The sequence below is a fragment of the Alternaria triticimaculans genome (assembly GCF_023758025.1).
Source record: "Alternaria triticimaculans strain BMP 0046 chromosome Unknown scaffold_1, whole genome shotgun sequence".
NCBI classification, from domain to species: domain Eukaryota; kingdom Fungi; phylum Ascomycota; class Dothideomycetes; order Pleosporales; family Pleosporaceae; genus Alternaria; species Alternaria triticimaculans.
The window spans coordinates 1,271,407-1,289,397 of NW_026055958.1; the positions used below are offsets into that span (position 1 = coordinate 1,271,407).

Below are 17,991 nucleotides of genomic sequence, written 5' to 3' on the forward strand. Positions count from 1 at the left end.
GGCGTCTGGCGTCTATCATTCGGCATTGTTCATTAGTGCTTCAGTTATAAGCACATGCTCATAGGGGGTAAAGATACCATACTAGATACCTTCCCAAAACTCAGTACCATCTTCCAAACACCCTCTCTTCTGCTATACAAGAATGCCACCCAGCCATGCGCCCGTCAATGTCTAACATTTTATGTCACTCATCTAGTCCGGTCCGCAAGTTCAAACTGCTGTCGCCTCTCCACGGCCTTTACAACCTCTCCCAACCACCAAACATGTATCCGCGGGTCATCCGTCAGTTCAGGATGGAAACTGCACCCAAACACATTGCCCTGCCGTACCGCTATTATATCCTCCGCACCCGGATGGTCATGTGCCTGATTTTCCTGCAAAGGTTTCGCATTGGTCGACAGCGTAGCCATGACCTCAACCTCACTTTCCAACTCCTTTCTCGCAAGATCGTCCACGGGCGTCTTGCTCGGCGCGACAATTGTATCATCCCTCTCGCTCTCCCCTTCTTGTATGCCCACTGCCTTCTTACTCGGTAATAGCTTCTCTACGACAGGCGCGCGAATGAAGACGCATCGGTATGGATTGGTCTTGCTCGTTTCGCTCGTCGATTCCAAGAAGGGCAGCTGGAGGTTTGCCTGGAAACTCTCGGTCTGTCGCCCGAAGTGGTTTCTGTTCACTCGTACGTCTAGACCTCCGATCAGGTCCTGGCCTCCCTTCTTCGTTCTATTGGCACTCTCTGCTAGTAGAATCAGGCCGGCGCATGTACCCCACGTTGGCTTGCGCTGCACTTTGACAAAGTCGCGGAGAGGCTCGAGCAGGGCGCTTCGTGCGGCTACGAGTGACATTGTTGTGCTTTCACCACCGGGGATGATAAGGCCGTCGCATTGTGCGAGCTGGGCTGGTGTGCGGACCTCAATGAAGTGGAAGGTTTGCGACGAGGGGATGTTCGAGGATGCCGCGCGGAGGAGTTGGACGTGTTCGCTGAAAGCGCCTTGGAGGGCAAGGACGCCGACCGTGATGTCTTGAGTACTGTTTTTGACCGTCATCCTAACCGTTAATCAAACTCCAGGAACTCCGTGACTGTAGGAAAAAAAGGAATTGAAGCGTCAAGGAAATGTACAGTCATTCAACGGAAAGTGACGGCGATGGCGAAATCTTTATCGATAAGCCCAGCCCCCACTAAAACGCGGTAATCGCCCGCGCGAGCACATGTCACCTCACACATGCGTTTGGTTCAGCCCTATTGATCCGCTTACCCCGACACGGTGCCGCTCTTCGATCTACCTCTCCATCATCGACATCTCGGACCCCCATTGACTCCGTGAACGATCATGACATGTAGATCCCCACGCGTTCTACACATCACGTCAAGAGAGGCCGTACCTGCACTAAGGCTTCCAAGGCTCATATAAGGCCAGAGTCCTCCTAGTAGTCTAGTCTCACTACTTTAGCCGATAACGCAATCCGGCCCAGTATCAGTCTAGGAACAGTGGATGAAGGCGCTATGATCGACAAACAGGATGGAGAGCCAACGGGACACGGTCTCACGTGCTGGCTACTGGATACACGATCGCTATGGCCTGGAGAGAAGATTACAGATTCAGAATCAGTACGTCGTCGCTCACGCACCCATCTGCTTAGAACATCAACTCACCCTTCCCAGGCTAGAGAAGCACTCTCCCTCGTCACCCCCGAGGAACAAGACCTCATAAAACGCAAATACCACATAGCAGACGCGCGAATGAGTCTAGGCTCCGCCCTCCTCAAACGCCTTTTCGTCCACAAAACTCTCGGTATACCATGGAAAGACATCCGCTTCGGCCGCAAACGCGATCCTAAACACGGGAAGCCTATCGCCTTGCTAATACCACCGCAACATGGCCCCGCTCCCGTGGAATTCAACATCAGTCACCAAGCCGGTCTCGTCGCACTCGTAGGCTGCGCAACCAATGAACTCGACGCAGAAGTCGGCGTGGATATAGTTTGCGTCAACGAGCGAAACGACTACCGTGTTGTCGACGAGGAAGGCTTCGATGGCTGGGTGGATATGTACGCTGAACTCTTCAGTGGAGAAGAGCTCTTCGATATCAAGTACAACGTTGACCCATTCCCTCTTCTCGACGGCACAATGGTCACGCATGAGATACTGGGTCGACATGACCGCTGTTGTTGGCGAAATGAGCATCTTAATGTCACAGTACCGAGTGGAGAGAAGAGGGAGCTGGATTCGGATCTACTTATCGACGCGAAACTACGACGGTTCTACACTTTTTGGTGCTTCAAAGAGGCGTACATCAAACTTGACGGCGAGGCATTGCTCGCAGAGTGGATACCGCAGTTGGAATTCAAGCACGTGCGTGCGCCTAGGCCAGGTACGCCGGCGCGGTGTAGTACGCATGGGACTTGGGGTGAGCGAGCCAGTGACGCGGAGGTCTGGTTCTCTATGAAGAGTGATGGGAAGGGGCCGACGGGCGTGAAGGGGTTGAAGAAGGGCGAGTGTGGGAGACTGGAGGATACGAGGGTGGAGATCCAGGCTTTTGAGGAAGACTTCATGATTGGGGTTGCGGCGAGGGAGAAGAGAGATTCGGCGGTTGATGGCAGTAGAAAGAAGCTGCCGGATATTCTGACGCATTTTAGGGGGCTGCACTTCGAAGAGGATGTTATGAGTGTTGCTAGGGGTGCTTGATATTGATGGTCAATATGGTAATGCCGCACTGCCTTTGGTATATCATAACTCGGGTTCCTCGTACGTTATCACTTCTAAGCAGGTGTGGTGACGCTTGAGAACTGTTACATCTCTTGACTGGCTTGATATCTCTTGAGGAGCAACAATTGTCTCACCAACATCGCCAGTCTTCTTCCTGTCATTCTATGGAAATGCTAAAGCAACTTTCTAAGCATATTTTTGGATGCTGAGGTGAGCTTCGTAGAGCGGCCGCCGCACTAGTGATCTGATACCTGCGTCTTCTCAAACACCGGTGAATACTGATGCAAGAGCCCACGCATGAGGCCAACGTCCTGAGCAACCTTTTCCCATTGATACGCGCGATCTCAAAATATGCGGAAACTAGGCTAATTGACTCCAGTCTTTGATGAATTCGGAGTCGAGGGGACACATTCTTCGGCCTGTCCTTTCATCGCTGAGGTTGTCTGGCACTGCTTACAGAACGCGTCTGGCCAACACGCCCATAGTAGGCTCGTAATCGTTCCAGCCGATAGTCGAGCTTCGGGTTCGACGTTGAGCATTTGACATGTTATATCGATGACAGCCCGAAGCCAAATGTCACACTTGTGACTTGTCGCCCGCATGAGCGTGGAGAATTCTTTGACATGATCTCGATATGGACTCATATCTGTGTCTAGTGGTCCCAGTACAAGTGCACTGAGGATCTCAAGATAAACACATCCAAGCGAAAATATGTCCGTCTTGGAACTGCGTGGCGCCCATTCGTGCAGCTCCGGAGCAGCGTACTTGCGGGTTATGGAAATAGGGCGACCTGTCGTGATGCTGCGCGTAGCTGCGCTGTAGTCCAGAGATGAGCCAAAGTCTGTGTATATCAAAGACTCTCCGTGTACCAGAATGTTTGATGGTTTAATATCTTTGTGTCGTACTCTCGAATTGTGCATAAACTGTAACCCACTAGCAAGGCACCCGAAGGAATTGTACAAGATGTCCAGGTCGGTCACTTCAAAGGAACCATCATGAATATCCTGCAGAAATGTGTCCAGCGAGCCGCGATCAGCGACAGGTGTCAGCAAGATACCTACTTGACGCCTCCCTACATATGTTGCGAAGATCTGAGTCATGTGGTGATGCGGAGCTAACCGTCGGATGACCTTGACCTCGTTGTCAAAAAGGCGTTGCCTCTCGACTGAAGAGCCACCAAACCTGAAGACCTTACAGGCAAAGACCATACCGGTATGTCGGTCCTGAACCTCTTCCACGTTCGCGCATCCTCCTTGACCCAGATTGCGAAGTAATTTATACGGCAGCTCGTCGCTGGGTTCGAGGAAGTAGTGCTGACCCTCTTCGATGCGTAGTATCCGTTTGGGTTCACTGCTGCCGTCCATCGTGGACAGGAACTACATATACGTGATTGCGTGCAGTCGCTGGGTGAGGAACATAAGCGCAGAGTGCGACTAATACATATTAGCCTATTGGCCGGCCAGACCAAATATAATGCCTTGGGATACTCACGAGTTGTCGCTAAACGACCTAAGTCGCACCCTCGAAGATTGCCAGCGTATGACGTACTGAGCGGAGATGTTATGCTCGTTCTGGTTACGTCCAAGTAAAGTCAGTATCAGTAGTAGCTCGAGAAACGTGTCAAAACGCAATAAGATGAAAGACAAGTAGTCGCGAATTTCCTGAAAGCCTGAAAGTGACGCATGCGATTGAATCTGAGAAGGCTGGCTCCCGCCTACATGCATAGCGTAGGCTGAGCGCTGCAGAGGCGATTGGCCCCATGTAGAGGCACTGCTGACAACCACGCCGATACGCGCAGTCGAGTTTTGACTGCAATTCCATGTACTGCAGCAGTGACAGGCTGCCGAGTTGATACTCCAGAGGTTACATTGGATATGTCTCTAGTGAACAATTAGTGTTCGCATTCTTGGATGGGAGACCACGGAACTGGTAGAGTATTCAATTCGCAACTAAACAGAGTCTCCGTCAGATTCGTACATGACTGCGATGATCCGTCAACGATGAAATATCGATGAATTATCTGCGAAAATTCCTACCGTTGGTATGATGCTGTTGAGGTACGTGCAAGGCAATGGAAGCGCGACGAGCCTGGCGGGTTTCGTAGCGTGGCTGAGTAAGCCTAGGTCCGATTCCGAGATGGCCTCGGCGGGCGCGTCAGTCCTATCCCCTCAATGTAAGCTCTCTAGAACACTACCTGGCCCTCTCGCAGTACAACGAACCCGACGAGCGCGCCGAGAAACTCAACATGTCGAAGCGCCTCATGTTGGTGCCTAGTCTGAAGATGCCGAAGAAGATACGCGTCATGATTGTTAGACCCTGAGCGCATAAGGTTTGATAGCTACGTCAACGCTCCCGAAGTCCATCCGCAGCTATGCCCAGATGTTTATTACACCCCTCACCAACTCAATATCACGCCCGCAGTTTCCGCCTTGCTCTTACACAGTCAATTGAACGATATCTCGAAACGCCCGTCCTCAAAGCGATCCAGAAACCGCCACAATGTCTTCCAACTCGCTCAACTACCCGCTCCTCGCGATTCCAGCCTACTACGTCTTCTCTCTCGTCCCGCACATATACGCAGCTAGCCTTCTCACAGCCAACGGCTACAAGATCAACAACGCGAACCCTAAGGCAGCGTTGTCACCAGAAGCCGTGAAGGGCAAGGTTCCCGATGCTGTGTAAGGCTTCCCCACTCTCCCCACCCGAGATCCCTTGCTAGTCAGGTACTAACAGATCTACAGCTTCAAAAAGTACCAACGCGCCGAGAACGCCCAGTCGAACAATATGGAACAAATGCCCCTCTTCGCCGCCGCCGTTATCGCCAGCATCATCGCCGAACGCACCACCGCAACAGGCATAGGACGAGAGGTCATCTCAGGCGATGCAACAGGCTTGACAACATTTGTCACAGCTTGGTTCGCAGTCAGGGCAGCGTACTCTCTAGCATATGTACAAATCGCGACTTACTCGAAAAGCATGATCAGGAGCGGCCTTTGGGTTATCGGAAGCGGTCTAGCGATGTACCAAATCTACAAGGCTGCTGCGATCTTGGGCTAGATATCATGGATGATGAAGCGGTATGGTGAGCACGACAAATACAACAAAGGCAACATGGAATAAGAAAACGAGTGTTGGGACTATCCTTCAGAATCGATGTGCAGTGAGATCAATTGCTACTCAATTCAGGTGTGCCAGCAACTAAGGACTTCCGAATTCACAATACCAGCGATCGACACTTGCCAGTGTAACCTCGCGTCGCCGTCCCAAAACGGATGAAGTCCAGACACAAACACGCACAACGGTTACACGAGTATATCACGCGTGGTGGCGCATTCACACTGGGATTGGCCTAGAACGAACGACGAAACTCATTGAACGTACAAGTGACACAACGAATCTGCAGGAGACATTGACGACTAGCAGGTAGCCGTAATGCCACGCAGCCGCCTATATTTGGCCCATTAACTCTGATATCTCGCGAGCGTCATGCGATAACCAACCTTTACTGCATGCGCTCACTTTCTACTGTAGACATAGTAGCTGCCTTCTACATCACATCATGATTCACCCCAAATCGTCGCACTCATTTCGTTTTGTATTGGCTTGTCTTCTACGCTGTGCCGCAACACAATCATCTTCAGCCTCTTTCCTTTATCCGGAAAGCGCTTCTCCCGTCTTGACAATCAACGTTTACGATTTTGTAAACGTCAAATGGATGTCGAACTACGATCGAGCTTATTTGTACTTGTGGTGTGATCCCAATAGTGGGACCGGCAAACAGGCAGAATGTATGTAACCACCCTCGCAAGGTTTCTCAGTTACGGTCACCATCAAATCAGATGAACTTGCTGAAGCTGAGATACTGTAGTTCATGAACTGAATTTACGGGAGGTCGAATCAACCGGCGAAATGACCTTTTCGCCCCAGGAAAAATTGGATACAAGTAGCGGTTGGAGCGGTCACATCGCATGTTACTTCGACATCCAATACTATGGTGGCGGCAATGACGGGCAGCAAGGTTCACTTTTCACGATCGTGTCAGACATCGATAGTGCTCCAACTCTCTACGATCAATCGTTCACATCGCTCCTGACTCCTACGACCAGTGAGGTGACGACGACCTTCCTGCCATACTCTTCAACCACTACTTCGTCGCCAGTCTCCAGCGTAACAACGGTACACGATCAGCCGTCTACATCGCTCACCACATCTACTATTAGTGTGATAACGACGAGGTTCATGTCACCCTCTTCGACGACTATTTGGTCGCCAGTCTCCAGCGTAATAACCGAGAGGCACAACAAGACACTCTCGGGTGGTACAATAACAGGAATAGCATTGGGCGCAGCATTCGCAGTGGTGGCATTGGTAACAGTAGGATGGTTCTTCTGTCGGTACCATCGGAGGATAAAGGCGTTAGAGACAAGAATGTCTGGAGCTGGCGACCCAACGGGACATCCATCGCATAGATCGATACCTATACTACCTGCGGAGAAGCGTGATAGACCACAGGCTGAGTTGTCTGAATTAGTGGCATAGAATGCGGGAACCGATGTTTCATTGTTAAGAGTCGGACTGGCCGAATATCAAGCTTTATCAGCGTTACCTCCCCACGCTCCATGTTCGCCCTCCGCCTTTGGCTTCCCGATCCTCTCTAGCTGCGCCTTCATGCCCGTACTCGTCGCCATAGTCCTCATGCTCTCATCACAGTACTCTACACCGTCTCGGAAATAGAAGTTCTTGCCAAAAAGCTCCACAGTCAGACCCCAGTTATCCTTTCCCGCCACCTTCCTTCCGTTAGCATCCTCAATATCTCCTCCATCGACCACCTTCACCACGGCGTTAACGACTGTCTCCATGGGTGTCATGAAGCTCTCTGGGAGGGACCCCCATTCCTCTTCACTCAACAGGCCGGTGCGAACAATGCTTGGGCAGACCGTGAACGTCCTAATGCCAGCGTGGTGGTATGCTACTGTGATAGCACGGTTAAAGTGGATTACTCCCGCTTTAGCACCAGAGTACATAGGGCCGAACTCGGCTGGATAGAGTCCACCACAGCTCGCAGTCATGACTAGGGCCGCGTCATTGTTCTCTCTGCCATGCTTGGCCTGGGATTTCCGGAAGTAGTGGAACGCAAGCCATGAGGTGTTTATCACTGCCGTGTAATTGACATCGATTACGAGGCTGTTCGGCGGTGGAGGCGGCGCGTCGAGAGCATGTTCTTCGTAGAAATCTAGGTGTTGGTGATCAAGTCAGTTGGTGTCTGATTTGCCATACGAACAGGATTGCTACGCACTGTCTTTTTCGGCGATACCAGCGTTCGCGAAGACGAAGTCGAGACGACCTGACTTTGACCATGCTGATTCGAAAGCTGCTACCAACGAGGCGTAGTCGGCTACATTCGCCTGGTAGGCATGCGTATTCTTGAGCAAGGACGTGGCTTTCGTGAGATTATCAGCGCTGAGGTCGACAAGATGCAGGTCCCACTCTTCATGAGAACGAGCTGCGAGGGCTTCCGCAACAGCGAGTCCCATTCCACTAGCCCCGCCAGTAATGAGAGCTACTTTCTTGACCATGTTGAGATTGTTGAGTCGAGTAGATGAGATTCTTGTAGAGAGTGAGGAGGTGCCAAGGGCGACAGTGTGATAGTGAACAGCCAGCGTGTGAGTGTTGAAGATTGGATGGTTTGGGGTGCAAGAAGGAAGTCGTTGGAATTTATAGAGTATGCGTACGAGGGCGACCAGCGCGCTTGAAGAACTAGAAGGGCTGAAATGGATAGTACTAAGGTTGCGATATCCCTGCTCTGCATCAACATTCCACCGTAACAAGGTTGCGATATGTGCGATGAAGGGCACTTCTGCGAGCACGTGATGCCAAGGTACACGCTAGAGCCACTCCTTGTGTGCATCGGCGTGAGGACGCCGACGTCATTCTGACTCATTCTCACTCATTCAGCGCCGGCTTTACAATCGGCCGGTGGCTGAAGCGCATCCTCGCGTAGGCATCCGGGTCTAATGCGCGAATGTGCCCCGAGATGGTAGCAAATGCGGCGTCAAGGTTGCGCATCATGTTTTGGATGGCATCGTCAAGCGCCGGCTTTCTCGGACTAGACAATGCAGCGAGAAAAGGCGCCTTTTCATATTTAGACCAATACGCCAGTCAAATCTGTCTGAATAGGGTCCTTTCTTGACGAACTTAGGCCCGTACTTGGACTTCAGCAAGTGAACCCGACGTTGGGTGGGGAGGTCAAGAGGCAGACTGTCCCTTATGCTGTCCTGTGCAGACTTCTTCTCCACCCGACCGCGCTGGTAGTTATGTCGTCTCTCCTCCTTCCGTAGCTGGCGCTTCGACAATCTGCCGCCTTGGTTCGACATGCCGCCGTCAAACGTCTGAGCAGGGCCTCAAGCCTCGCCATGAGGACTAGAGTGTGGTGTTGTGGGCAAGGCGCAGGAACTTCGGTGGTGAGAGAACTGCGGGTCGGGGCCTGAGCGGCGGTCGTGGGAAAGCGACTGTCTCGAGTAGGGGTCGATGGTCAGGAAGTCACCATGGCGAGAGAGCGTCGTTGGTCAGGAAGCGGCAATCGCGGGTGAGCGTCGACGAGGGAGCCGCGAAGTTGATGGCTGGTGTCAGAATAACGCGCATCGTGGCGCTCTACTCTAATGGTGATCCTGCGACGTCTTGGGCTCTCGTCCATTTTTTGCTGACGAGTAGCATAGACGCGATAAAGGCGCGCAACTAGCGGGTGCGATCAGCGGATACATGCCAGCGGTGATGTCGCGGCTCCGGCGTTATTGTTGTGCGAATTGAGGGCGGGTTTGGCGGGCCAGAACAAACAACCACAATTGCGGTCGCATCACTCTAACAACCGGGCCATGCAGGCGCTGGCGAAAGAGCATGGACGCACATGACAGCGCGCGTTCGGGGCGGAGGTGTAATCGGCGTCAAGGTAGAGTCACGAAGATGTAGTCGGGAGGATGTAGGTGTGAAATTGATGATATAATCGCAGCGGCTGCCTGCTTGGCGCAACAGTGTTGTCAGATGTGCACGACGTCATTCAAGATATGATGCAGGTGTGGCTGCATGGGCAGTGTCAGAGGCTGCAGATAAACGAACGATTATTGCTAAAGTTCCATCCGAACCCAGTGTCTGCCAAAATGCTTTTGCACGCATACATGTTGGCATCGAGATGTCGCAAGCCAGCGTAAGCAGGGTGGAAAGGATAGGCTCGTCTATCCGTATCGAGTTGCGTTAGAGCAGCTAAATAACAAGACAGGATATCGGATAGACACGGATTGAAAAGCTCGCAAAGGCTTTCCTGTGGAGGTATATTAGAGAAGACATTGAAGACATCTTGTTGAGGGAAGAGCGACTCAAGTCGCTCGTGCAGATCGCGCTGCACAACACCAGTTGTTTGGATCTTTCTAGGCATGGAGAGGCGGCCTTGCTCGCACCTGCGATGAACTGTCGCAAGCGATCGAGAGCCGCATGGCATACTTCTTAGATCAAGCAACGCGCAAAAGCATCAATTGAGGATAGCGCGACCAACAGATTCAAGATATTCTTCAAGGTAGGCCCGAACTTGAATCGTAAGTGTGGGACCGTTATCTCGGTCGTTCACGTCGGCGATATTCATGCGCCAGGGTTCACGCATCCTAGCCCCCGCAGTATTTCTTCTGGAATCTCAACATCCCCGAAGGCTTGGTTCTGCATCCTCACTCGCTCGTTTCCTTGTTCAATTCGCTGCAGCTGGTAATACGGAAAGGATGTTTTCGTCAACTCCCCTCAAGACAGCCACATGGCTCGCATTCACGGCTTCTTTGAGCTCAGCCACACCCCAGTATGGCACTTCTCCAAAGGTCCAGTTCAAGCACTGGCCTGCTGAGGCAGCGACAGCCCTCTCCACCATGATCGCAAAGAACGCCAACCAAAGCAACTATGCGGTCTTCGACATGGACAACACCAGTTACCGCTACGATCTCGAAGAATCGCTTCTTCCTTTCCTTGAGAACCGTGGCATCCTAACGCGCGACAACTTGGATCCCACCCTCAAGTTGGTCGATTTCAAAGACACTGCGAACTTCACCGAATCGTTGTACAGCTACTACAACCGTTTGTGCGAGATTGACGACTTCGTCTGCTATCCATGGGCCGCACAAATCTGGTCTGGCTTCACACTGCGCGAACTCAAGACCTATGTGGATGAGCTTATGGCATACAACTCATCCATTCCCACGAAGTACTGGGACGGTGACGAGGTCACATCCAGCAGCGTAAACCCCCCGAAGGTGTTCCGGGGCCAGGTCGAGCTCTACAATGCTCTCATGGACAATGGCATCGCCGTCTATGTTATCAGCGCTGCGCATGAGGAGCTTGTCCGCATGGTGGCCAGCGACCCGAAGTACGGATACAACGTACCACCTCAAAACGTCATTGGTGTTACCACCGTCCTGAAGAACGTTACCTCCGGCGAGCTCACCAACGCTCGCAAGCAGATCACAGAAGGAACCTACAACGAGACCGCTAATCTCGACCTGGTCGTGACTCCGTATCTGTGGACACCTGCTACATGGTTTGCCGGAAAATGGGCTGCTATCCTAACCTACATCGATCAATGGAAGCGCCCTATCTTGGCTGGCGGTGATACTCCCGGAAGCGATTCGTACATGCAATTCCATGGGGTCGACACAGCCAAGGGTGGTGTGCATCTGTGGATCAACCGTAGAGACGCGTACTTTGAGCAACTGCAAGAGGAGATCAGGAACAACACTCAGGCGCAAATTGCTAATGGCAGGGAGGTTACGGCGGACAAGAACTGGGTTGTTGTCAAGCCCGAGGAGATTCTGTAAATATGTAATGCAAAGGTGGAGAGGCAGAGATGCGATAAATAGTGGCGAATGAATGGTAGCCCGCACTCCAGGGCTGCCAGAGAAACAAACCACGCTAGTTGACGTAATCGCTCGGCTAAGCTTTCTTCCAGCCCGCTTTTAGTCTTCCCCTTCTCCGTGCCTGTTATCGACGCGTCAAGCTCACCAACCACCTCACTCACCCACGCGTCGCCACTAACCATGCAAATGACGCGTGAAATCAGAGCGCATGCATGAAGGGATAGTAAGTCGCGCTCTCGTTGCCTTCCACCTTGTCCTTCCTTCGATGATGATCCCACATTACACTTGAACCGAGATTCTTTAGTTCCGGCCCTTCCTTCGTGCGCCTCGTGGTTTGCGAAAGCTAGCCCGGGTGCACTGGGTTGGGGCAGACTTTGGTTTCGATGCGCGAGTAGAAGATAGCTCTGATTTGCACAATATTGCACCAGTAAACCCATTTCGGATGTTATCAGTACTAACGGAGACGAACTAGTTCAACGTACAATAATGTAATGTAGTGGTATCTAAAGCGCTGGCACGACGCAAAACGAATGCCGAAAGAAAATTCATCGAAAATAAAACCTAGCTGTTATCTTTCCATCAGAACCACATCAGCGTCTGGTTTACTCTGATCATCTTCCCGTACCTCATCCGGCTGCTCTTTTGGCATTTCGGTCTTCTTTTCCGGTTCCTTGTACCAGACTTCACTTGGGTTTGCCAAGATACTCTTTTGCAGCGCATCGCTGAACATCTGCATCACACTAGACGCGCTCGCATCTTTGACACGAGTCTTTCCCATGGTTGTGTAGTGCCTAACGAAGTTCCCGTTGCAATCCGATATATCCTTGTTGGCGGTACCAGGACGAGATAACATATCCTGGCGGAAACCGGGCCATCCTACCGCATCGTCGCAGGGTATGCTAACAATCGTTTCTGGCGTATTGTTGAAGTCGTAGCGGATGTATTCTGAGAAGGCGCGCTGTTCGTGGCTCCATTCGTATCTCCATCTCGCGCAGCCTTTGTAGCGTGTTTCGGATGTACAATCGCGCCACGCATCCAGTAGTTCCAAAGTCGTGGATGAGTTTTGCGCAACGACAAGGCCGGTATTGAGGACGCGCATTCCCTTGCTGTCTAGGCTAATCGAGCCTTCATCGCGGATTTCTTCGTTATCCCATGGAAGAGCTATGGATGTGTGCTGTTTGATGCCCCAGCGGTTGAACATCCACTCGAAGGGAACGTCCGGATGCGCTATCGTAACGTCGGCATCCATTACAATCACGAATTGATAGTCAGGAATCAGTTCGCGCAGAACGTGGGGTAATATCCACGTGTTGTAGTGGTCCTTCATGTCGCGTGCTTGATAGAACTTGTAGTCATAGCCATGGACCATGGCGTACAGATAATGGTTCATGATGGAGTTGGAGACCAGGCCGGCGCCTTCGGTCTTGAGGTTGTCCCAATCTAAGCGTTCTGGGTTGAGAAGCTCGTTCTCGCCAGTCGGCACACGCGTGTCGATATCCACTATCAAGACCTTTTTGCCCAGAGGCTTCGTCCAAATCGTCTCACTTCCACCTTCATAGTATGTACCGGATGGATCAACATATTCGGTCGCGCTCCGATCGTGTTTTATGGACGCAAACAAACTGGCAACCGTGTCTCGGAGGGTTGGGTTCGATGATCTACACTGAGTGTTAGTGAAAGAGGCTCTATAGCAGGACCCGGATTGACATACGGACGTGTGATCCTCGCGACGACGAATACACCTTGGTCGCGGAAGGCATAGGAAGAGAGTGTTGCCACTAATACGAAAGTGGCAATGGCCACAACATAGATACGTTGCGCAGCGAGCATGATCAAAGGAGTGACAACTGGGGAAGTAAGAACGATCACCCATCCACGGAACCTACAAGACAACGAGTGTTCAAAGGAATGGGATGACGCAGGATAGCATTGGCCCTACGGGAAGCGAGTTGACTATCATCAAGTCGTGCCATTACGCCGAGCTCTCCAGCAATGCGCGTCGCTGATTCCAACCCTGTCATGTAGCGGAAAGATACACGGTCAATCCATGTGCTACGAGCTAGGCAAGCTCCCAGCACAAGAGATCCTATGAACACCGCTGGCCCGTACGGTAAACCGTTGCGTTTCAGTTCCCTTATGGCAGATTTGGCGAGCGGTTTCCCAAGACCTGCAGGTAGCATCAAACTTGTCGACTCTACGACCGCATTGAAATCTCATCATAGGAATGAAACGCCTCGTTCAATCGCTTTGGGATTGTACGGCAGATCCCCAAGGAGGTCCGTGGTATGACCGTTTACTGATCGCGATCACGGACACACCAATCGTTGGGTTCTCGGCCCCATCCGGTTACGTGTAACGGGTTCGCGATTGTGGCTGACGACAGGTCTGATGGAAGCTACTAGCGTCGTCGACAGCGTTCTCATCTGATCTCAACAAGGTATAGAAATGACTGTAGCTAGAGGCAAGTACGATGCGCTCAACCCCTTCACACACTTGGGTTGCCAGTATGAAACAGAGGCTTTTTGTCGCAACTCCATCATATTGCCATCATTTGAACACGCCCGACACACCAAATTCAGAACAGCTTTTTGACCATAAAACGTGGCGGACCGTTGAACGTGGTATGATTACTTCGACACCTGGATAGGAACGTGACGGAGAAGAGGCCGCGCCGCGGATGCGATGTAGCGCTGATTGACATGTCCCGACGCTCCCGTAGCCTTATTCTTAGTCAAACTCAACTTTATTAATCATGTACACAATGCGCAACGCATGTGCAGATGATACTCATTTGGTATACGCTTCCAGCATCGGTGTTGCAAGTTGTAGTACGCTCTGGCTAGCGACGCGATGCTGAACTGAATGAGCGGACGCTTAACTGTACAACAATTGCTATCTCGCGCGATGTTACAGCTTGCTTTCACATGTAGACAACGACCTAAGGGCGCGCGTAAGGATGATGGCATGTCAGCACTAATACGCAATGGCCCATGCCACACGGCAATTCACCATCTTGCATCTACGACGATCACAATTGCATGCGCCGAGATAGTTCTATCGCATTGCGTATACATGTGTCTGTCATGGCATTCTTGTTCTCCCATTTTTCACTGTTCAGACTTTATCGTCTTGCTGTAAGAACTACTGCATGTAGTACTCATGGAAGGTGAACTGTCACGAGGTCACGATGACCACAAGTCCTTTTGGAATACTCGCCCCTAAACCTCTCGTTCGTCCGAAAACTTCCGGTCCAATTTACCGAAAGTGTTGTCTGAACAGAGTCTAGCACGACATCGTACGTTCTCATTTGAGACGCATGTTGAAGAAGGTAGGCGAGATGACAGCGGGAGAAGCGCCAAGCATCTCGTGGCCGAGGCAATTACATAATCACGTTCAAGCTTCCGATCTCCGCCCGCACTCGCTTTCGTTCTCGAGAGCGCGATCCAACCGCGCCACCCCAGCCCGCATTCATCCATCCACTCACGTACGGACGGGATGTGCATCTGAGCTCGCACGAATGCCTAGGTTTGGCTCCAAGAAGACGCGTTCGGGATGCGCACAGTGCAAAGCCAGACGCGTCAAGGTAGCTTCCCCTTCCAAGTCTGTCACGTCAGCGTATACTTACCCACATTCAGTGCGATGAGAGTAGACCATGCGGCGCTTGCACTAAGTATCACGTCGAGTGCAGCCTTCTGGGGGTTGCAAGCCAAAGTCCAAGCCGTGTAGACACAACATCTCCACGTAACGATCCTACCCCAATGAACGCGTCAACACCCACGAATGGAAATGGAACAACGCCACTGGACACGGGCCTAATCCAAGAGGGGAGCGCATCTCCATTATTAGCAGGTGTCTCAGAAGAAGGCTGGATGCAGGACTTGGAACTGACGCACCATTATACCGCACATGCATATCAAACTATGCCGGGCACCGAGCACGTGAAGCAAATCTGGGGGCTCGCTGTTCCACAACAAGCCTTCAAGTATCCTTTCCTCTTACACAGCATACTAGCCTTTTCCGCGAATCATCTCGCTTACATCAACACTTCCAGGGCCACACACTTTCGTATGGCCGCCTCGACACATCAAAGCGCAGCACTCACGGGTCTAAATCAGGCCGTTGCCAACATTGGGCCTTTGAACTGCCATGCTATCTTCGCTGCGGCATCAATGACTGTTATCAACGCATTTGCTGACGCGCATGCGTACAACTTGGACGTTTTGGTGGAAATTTTGCAGCTAGCACGCGGCATGGATTATGTACTCACCAGTGTGACCGACATGCTGAGAAAAGGTCCCTTCGCAGCCATTGTCCGGCCTGCTGAAGAAATGCCTAAGCCACCGTCCTTATTATCTGCCCTCCTCGTGGAGATCCAAGCGCTGAGCTGTCCTACTTCTGCCAACCCATCGCCGGACGACGTCAATGCTGCTAGGGCGGCTGAAGTACTCCGGAATGGTCTTCAATATTCGTTGGAGACTTCTACTCATCCAGCCTTGCGAGCGACGATGATCTGGCCGATCGCTGTCGCGCCGGAGTTCATCGAAGCGCTCAAATCGAGGACACATCCTGGAACTAGGGCCATCTTCAAGCATTATTGTCAACTCATGGAGTATGCAAGTACTGACTTCTGGTTCTACACAGGATGGAGGGGGATTTCGCAACACCTGTGATGTGTTGTACATGGTAGTCTCCCATGTCGTCTCCGCAACAATGGAACAAAAGCATCGATGAGTTAGTCTAACAAACTCCTTTTGGGTGTCCAAGACTCTGACATCGACAGGTTTGCAGACTCAAAATGAGATGTGAAAGTACTCATATCACTATCCGCATTCCACTTGCGACTCAGCGTATGTCTAGTGCTTTTCACTGCAGCGTCTCATTGCCACACTGTCAGCTGTGTCAATCTCTGGAAGCGCACAGTGGCTTCCACTCTAGTAACTTGCGGTAGTGAATCAACATCACGAACGCATCGTGTGCATATAAGCTCCCTGGTGTTGTACCTTTCAACACTCACATCCGGACACGACCACCCCCTACTTCTTCGCCCAACCAACCTGCGCTCTCCGAATACATCTACCCTACTACCAAAGTACAAGTCATTGCACCTAAATTCGATATGTCAGGCGCATCCTTCTTCAAGGCTCTGGGCCTTGCCCCAACGGCATCGGAAACTTCGGTTCGGTCGAGGTTCAAGATTTTAGCTCTAGCTTATCATCCCGACAAGACAAATGCAGTCAACAAAGCAGTAGCTACTTCCCGTTTTGTGGAAATACGACAAGCTTATGAATATTGCATGTCTCACCTCAGCCCGGAAGAAGAAGTGGAAGAAGACTACGAAGATGAGGATGATGATTCGGACTGGCGAGGCAAGCTTCCTGCCGGGATATTTGATGCGACCAGCGCATGGTGGGACGGACTACAGGGCGATGAGCCCATGGCTATCTTGAAATGGGCCGAGGCTTGTCAAAACGCCCAACGCTTCGCTGGCGTCAAGCTTGATGAAGTGGAGCAACGTAAGCTCAACGTCAGTTATCTTAAGGCCTACGAAAACTTCGAATACTGGCGTCGTAAGCATATTGAACGATATGATGAAGAGGACCGCATACAGCAGGATATCAATGCTCTTCCAGAGCGTCTTCAGGTCCACGTCCGCCGCTCTCTCGAAGCTAAACGGGCTGAGCAGGACTATTGCTATGAACAATACCAGGAAGATCATGACGAGGAACAGTACTTTTGGGAGCAAGAGGCCTTGGAAGATCCCGATTCCATACCTATGCCGACCGACACGTGGCGCTACCGTCACAATGCGGTAGAAAATAGCGCGACCCCCAAACAGCACCTCGTAAATTTCAGGATACAGTGCGCGGCAGTCGAGAAGCGCAACATAGAATGGAAGGAACAGGGCATTGAGTACTATCCTCAAGCGGAGATGGATCGCCGTACCAGGAGGCGCAAAAGAACGGAAGCTAGGCTTCTCGAGGATGTTGCGCGCGCTGAGAAGCAGGCTCGCGAGCTAAAAATGATCAACATGGCCAACTCCGCGAAGCGTGTTGGCCACCTTGCCAAAGCAACCGCTACCGAGCTGATAGACGATGTCATACCTCAGTGCCTGGAAGATAGTCCCAAAGACGATGCTGTACCTCACGGCCTGGAAGACCGTGTTGAGGATGAGGCCGCATGATTCATCTTTCTCTCAATTTGTAAGCCACCGAATTTGGACATGGAGGCAGCTGGCTCTCTTCACTCTCACCACGGCACTCATCACCATTTTCAAGTGATCCAGGAGGAACCTCGGGAGCCCCAATTAGAAAAAAAACGGATCAGAAAATCTGGAATTCAAGTCTTGCTACGTTGCTTCAACTTTGTCTTTCTACCTTCTGTTGCGTTGAGTTCTATGTG

At 51.6% G+C, this 17,991-nt stretch overlaps 7 protein-coding genes across 7 annotated transcripts; 4 read left to right on the forward strand and 3 right to left on the reverse strand.

Annotated features, from left to right (window-relative positions):
* Positions 1–188: 188 nt before the first annotated feature.
* On the reverse strand, positions 189–1,046 carry J4E78_000437 (uncharacterized protein; the record flags this gene model as incomplete). The annotated part of the gene is made up of 1 exon (XM_049361101.1): positions 189–1,046. The coding sequence occupies one exon, from the start codon at positions 1,044–1,046 to the stop codon at positions 189–191; it is 858 nt and encodes a 285-aa protein (XP_049226384.1).
* A 458-nt stretch (positions 1,047–1,504) lies between these two features.
* Positions 1,505–2,686, forward strand: J4E78_000438 (uncharacterized protein; the record flags this gene model as incomplete). The annotated part of the gene is made up of 2 exons (XM_049361102.1): positions 1,505–1,609; positions 1,664–2,686. The coding sequence occupies 2 exons, from the start codon at positions 1,505–1,507 to the stop codon at positions 2,684–2,686; spliced, it is 1,128 nt and encodes a 375-aa protein (XP_049226385.1).
* A 2,520-nt stretch (positions 2,687–5,206) lies between these two features.
* On the forward strand, positions 5,207–5,764 carry J4E78_000439 (uncharacterized protein; the record flags this gene model as incomplete). The annotated part of the gene is made up of 2 exons (XM_049361103.1): positions 5,207–5,385; positions 5,449–5,764. 2 exons carry the CDS (start codon positions 5,207–5,209, stop codon positions 5,762–5,764), a joined length of 495 nt encoding a protein of 164 aa, XP_049226386.1.
* Positions 5,765–6,891: 1,127 nt separating this feature from the next.
* On the reverse strand, positions 6,892–8,283 carry J4E78_000440 (uncharacterized protein; the record flags this gene model as incomplete). Its single annotated transcript, XM_049361104.1, has 3 exons — positions 6,892–7,229; positions 7,314–7,940; positions 8,004–8,283. 3 exons carry the CDS (start codon positions 8,281–8,283, stop codon positions 6,892–6,894), a joined length of 1,245 nt encoding a protein of 414 aa, XP_049226387.1.
* A 2,328-nt stretch (positions 8,284–10,611) lies between these two features.
* On the forward strand, positions 10,612–11,553 carry J4E78_000441 (uncharacterized protein; the record flags this gene model as incomplete). The annotated part of the gene is made up of 1 exon (XM_049361105.1): positions 10,612–11,553. The coding sequence occupies one exon, from the start codon at positions 10,612–10,614 to the stop codon at positions 11,551–11,553; it is 942 nt and encodes a 313-aa protein (XP_049226388.1).
* A 607-nt stretch (positions 11,554–12,160) lies between these two features.
* Positions 12,161–13,422, reverse strand: J4E78_000442 (uncharacterized protein; the record flags this gene model as incomplete). Its single annotated transcript, XM_049361106.1, has 2 exons — positions 12,161–13,250; positions 13,304–13,422. The coding sequence occupies 2 exons, from the start codon at positions 13,420–13,422 to the stop codon at positions 12,161–12,163; spliced, it is 1,209 nt and encodes a 402-aa protein (XP_049226389.1).
* Positions 13,423–16,885: 3,463 nt separating this feature from the next.
* Positions 16,886–17,773, forward strand: J4E78_000443 (uncharacterized protein; the record flags this gene model as incomplete). Its single annotated transcript, XM_049361107.1, has 1 exon — positions 16,886–17,773. The coding sequence occupies one exon, from the start codon at positions 16,886–16,888 to the stop codon at positions 17,771–17,773; it is 888 nt and encodes a 295-aa protein (XP_049226390.1).
* Between the last annotated feature and the right edge of the window lie 218 nt (positions 17,774–17,991).